This window comes from Clytia hemisphaerica, unplaced genomic scaffold (genome assembly GCF_902728285.1).
Source record: "Clytia hemisphaerica strain Z4C2 unplaced genomic scaffold, Clytia hemisphaerica genome assembly, whole genome shotgun sequence".
Lineage (NCBI taxonomy): Eukaryota > Metazoa > Cnidaria > Hydrozoa > Leptothecata > Clytiidae > Clytia > Clytia hemisphaerica.
This window is the reverse complement of record NW_027103445.1, coordinates 164,490-169,314: the sequence shown is the minus strand read 5'-3', so window position 1 is coordinate 169,314 and position 4,825 is coordinate 164,490. Positions and strand designations below refer to the sequence as shown.

The 4,825-nt window shown below is 35.1% G+C and overlaps 1 protein-coding gene across 1 annotated transcript; it reads left to right on the top strand.

Annotated features, from left to right (window-relative positions):
- Window positions 1-2,271: 2,271 nt before the first annotated feature.
- LOC136798179 (calmodulin-like) lies at window positions 2,272-2,965 on the top strand. Its single transcript, XM_067054761.1, has one exon. The coding sequence runs from the start codon at window positions 2,334-2,336 to the stop codon at window positions 2,787-2,789; it is 456 nt and encodes a 151-aa protein (XP_066910862.1). The 5' UTR covers window positions 2,272-2,333; the 3' UTR covers window positions 2,790-2,965.
- Window positions 2,966-4,825: the final 1,860 nt, after the last annotated feature.

Sequence of the window (4,825 nt, the reverse complement as noted above, 5' to 3'; positions counted from 1 at the left end):
TATTTACTTTTTAAAAGGACGCCAAAGTCAAAATCTTCTAAAATTACCTCCCCAATTCGTTCAATTTTTAGACCCCACATCGTTATTGATTGAATCAACAAAATATCAAGCTCGTTGAATGAATCCGCTTGAAAATCATTTCGAAATCCTATTTACTGATTAATTCAAATTAATCTGGAATTAACTTTGCATGAACTAAATATGACATGTAATTTGCAATCATCTTTATTGAAAACAAGGTCAAGCTCTTTATTTCAACATTTTTTTAGACCTCTATAGCACAATGACTTATTTCGCAAGTACGTTCTATATATCAAATAAATGAATAAATTGAAAGCAATAAAGACCATATTTGTCATATCAATGTTTTAAGACGTGTACAAGTGCAAAACAACTTTCTTTTGGAAAGAAGATACAGCATATTGATCAATTGCTAGCTTAGAGGATGATTTTTTTTTTTGAAACTAGGCTATTTTTAAGGGATTATTATTTTTATAGATCTTAGGCAGGTATTCTTGCATCTTAAGGAAGTATTACTGCAAGGGAGTTTTGTAATATCATTTAACGTATCATGGACGTTGTGAACGTTAGATAAACGTTGAAACAACGTTGTGTGCCAGCTGGGAAGATACAGCATATTGATCAATTGCTATCTTAGAGTGATGATTATTTTTTAGAATGCAAAGTTAGGCTATTTTTAAGGGGGAAAGGTGTAGATCTTAGTCAGGAAGTATTATTGCAAGGGAGTTTTGTAATATCAATATGTTGATGAAGAGGTTCTGATTTCTGAAACACCGTAGAATATTGTCGTGTCGATGATGATTATTGTTAATACCACTAGAGAAGGGTGACGGATTTACGAGGAGGATGGAATTAGGAGGGAGTTACCCAGCTGGCACAGAACGTTGTTTCAACGTTTATCTAACGTTCACAACGTCCATATAACGTTAGATGAACGTTGAAAGAACGTTGTGTGCCAGCTGGGTATCGACGTTAGCCTATATTTTGGATTAACTAAGAAGTTTTATTTTTACATAATGTGCTCCCGTTTCAAATGTCTCATATTGTTATAGTGTGCTGAATAGACAAAAATGTTTAATTTGTTTCTCTTCCCGACCAATCTTGCTCCACATCTGTGTCAATTCAATGTGAAAAAGTTTGTAAATTAAAATTGACGTCTAAGCAAACGATATCACTTCTATTTAGCAAACGTATTTAAAAACAAAACCTTTAAGGTAGGAAAGTTCTATTTGCATACTTGTTCTAATTGATATTATGTCTTAGTGCTAAATACAGATAGCATTTTTGAAAAAGGTTCAAATCTTATAGATTAATCTTTCAAAGTCATGGATAATAGGCGATAAGCCTGTGCAAATCAGCTTGGTAATCATAACAACAAAATTCAATACAAACACTATAGACATAGAGAGAATCATGCAGAGCATAGGCATTTTATGAATAGATTTTTGAACACTATCTATACTTTGAAAAACATTTGTTGAGTAGTTAAGATATAAGTTATAATATTGATCCATATAAAACTTGACTGTCTGTCACATCTTGAAGTGTTGAAATCAATGAAAAAACGCTTATGTTTTGTCTACGATAGCAAATTAAGCTCACTGCCGTTAGTTTAATGAGGTTTTATTGAATGAAAAAGTTACTCCATATTTTTATTTAGTTGTTTGAAAATACCCAGTGTTGGAAAAAAGTTACTTAATAAAAAGTTTGATTAACAATCGAATACACTCATCACAGGTTAAAAATATTCATTCACAAACCAAAGAAAAATGTTGATGTGTGGTTAACAAAAAACTCTTTGGTAAAAGACTCTGAAATCACCGTGGAAAAGTTTTTCTTTGTATTCCTTAAAATTTGGGTAGACGAGCTAAAAGACGAACGAACGAAAATGATGTTTGTCCACCTCGTCCACCTCCCTGCATATATATAAAGCGAAATAGCCTCATTTCTTAATCTGTTAAAGTTATAAGAGAATGGGCGGCAGTTATTATTTAATTAGGTAGTTAGAGAGACAGAAAAATACTTGAAGTCTTTTGATAAAATAATATTGTAAAAAGCGTGGTTTCATTTCCCGTCCAAGAGATTCCCGTCTCCAATTCAAACTTTAAATTCAACGATAGGAGCCCATTCTACTAGCAAATTAGCGTTGCACATTCCGAAGAAGTATTGTAGAATGACACATTTTATAAGTCACTGCTAAAAGTTTTTTTGGTTTTCCTTTGTATCTTAATCAATTTTCATTCTAGAAAAGATTGACATACTCGGAGTAAATATACAACATTTCTAAAAGATTAAAAAATAACAAGAGAGTAATGGAAAAAGATACAACAATTCAAACTCAAGAAGCGGATGTACAACGTTACAGAGAAGCGTTTCGTCTCTTCGACATTCACGATACTGGTGACATTAGACTGGATGAGCTTAAAGAAGTTCTTAAAAATCTCGGTGTAGAGGCTAGCGATGACGATATTAGCCGCCGATTGGCTGAGGTTGATATTCGTAACAACGGTGTGATCAATTTCGATGAATTTGTTAGATTCGTATCTAAGGGAAACACAGAAATGACACCTGCTGACGAGATGAGGCAAATGTTTCGAATTTTCGATCCAGATCAAAAAGGTTATGTCACCAAGGACGAATTAAAAGTAGTTTTGAACAAGCTTGGATTACCATTTACTGAACAACAAATTAAAGGGATGTTGGATTATGCAGACATTGCTGGTGACGGTCGAATCAATTATTATGAATTCATACAAATGATGCGTTAAATGATATTTTATCCAGGGAAGCTTTTGTTATCGGTTTTATGTTCGCTGAGTGACATATGTGAGAAGCTCTGGAATAGGAACAAATCAGCTTTTCTAAAGCTCTCCAACGGACAGGGCTTAAAGTTTCGGTTAACACTCACACGCATCCTTTAGCCCTTACAGTGCCCAGGCTTTGAATAGCTCCCGGGGGGGGGGCACTGGGTTTGCGGACTGACGGTATGTGCGGACCAACAATTGGCTTTTAAAATTGCACCCTTACAGTGCAGCAAAAATCAGCGAAAATCATACCCTTAGGGTGCATTTTCCCCCAAATTTTCGATCCCTTTCGTGTAAAAAACGGTCAAAATTCTAGCATTTTTAGTCAAAATATCTAGATTTTTCAAGAATTTTCTGAAATTTCTACCCTTACAGTGCATCTCTAGTTTTTCCCACCCTTACAGTGCATTTTAAACATATTCGAAAAAGGTACCCTTAGGACCCGCACATACCCGTCGGTCCTTTTGCCCAGCTGCCCCCCCCCCGGGGAATAGCTTCACTCAATGATAAGGGCTCTGTGGGACTGGTTGCAGTGATTGAAGAAGATATAGAATTTTCTACTTCTAACGGTCTTTTTGTATAAAATATATATTTTCCTTTCCAATATTTGTAAATTAAAATATGTTTTATTTATTTCGTAACATATCAAGACTTCAATTCGTATTTCGTTCACTTAATGCAGATGTGATGGAGTTTTTATAATATACTTTAATAATTGGTTATTTGAATATGATAAAAATAACGCGTTCTTTTTAGAATAAGTTAAAAACTTTCATTACTGGTTAGCGACCAACCAAATCAAATAAAAAATTGAAAAAACTCCATCCCATCCCACCCAATGCTACCCAATATCATGGCCCCCGTCACCTGGGGGGCCAGGGGGGCCATGGCCCCCCCAATATTTTGCAAAGTATTTTTTTTTACTTTGAAAAATCTTATATATACCGTTTAGAGGGGAGAAATAAGGGCAAAAAGTCGAAAATTTTCTTCGTCGCCCAACCATGGTGGGCGACATATTTTTTTTGGCCCCCTCAATTCGATGCACACGCCGGGGGCCATGAATATCACAGACTTAGTGCAAAAATTTGGCCAAAAGTTTTGTCTCAAGAAATATCACTGAGATGCCCTCTCTCCCTTAATGGGGAGAATGTAATATGAAACCAGCAGGATATTTGAACTGCGACCAATCAAATACAAAACAGCCCACTCGTGATAAGCCCCTGTGTCACAGACTCGCTCGAAAAGTAAGCAAAAATTTCGTCCCCGGTGGGAAAATACCCTTGAATTTCAACCCCACTGGGAAATTGACTTTGATTTCATCCCTACTCGAAATTCCATGTTTAAAAATTGCACTCCAAAACCATCTCCGCTGGATTTTCTGGAATTTATATCCCCATTAGGATTTCAATAGGAATTTTTATCCTCACTGAGCAAAAAAGTTCCTCCGGGACTGTGAGACAGGGGTGTCTGTGATGAGCAAATAGAAATTTTCAGCACTCATTAGCGAGTACTGGGCTCAAAACATTCGAAAAAGTCGAAAAGTGAAATGGACGTTAATTGGGTAGAAAAATGCGGGTGACGTCTAGTATATGCTATACAATCATCTGCAGGGAGTTATTTTTTTAAATATACTGTCGCTACAAATTTATCTACGTGGTCACAGTGATAGGGGCTGTTATGTAATACACAAAGACAAGGAGACTAATGATGGTACCGCTTTTTTACAGGAATCGTAATCTAGTGAGATGCATTTGACTAAAACATCGTCTCAGTGAGAATGAGCTCAAGAAATATAGCAGAAATCACAGATTATTGTTTTAACCGAATATTTATATTGTTCTTTTACAAAACTGTTGTTTTCTAACAAAGCCTTAAAAAAGAAAATTTGCATGAGTCTGAAATACTCATTTTATGATAAATATTCAATAAATTACGGTTTAAACAATATATTTGACATATATAACATTTGTGCTGAAAATGTGTCAATTTTATAAAACCTT

Excerpts from the sequence above, each read along its gene's own strand:
- LOC136798179 (XM_067054761.1), top strand. The coding sequence starts at position 2,334 with ATGGAAAAAGATACAACAATTCAAACTCAAGAAGCGGATGTACAACGT.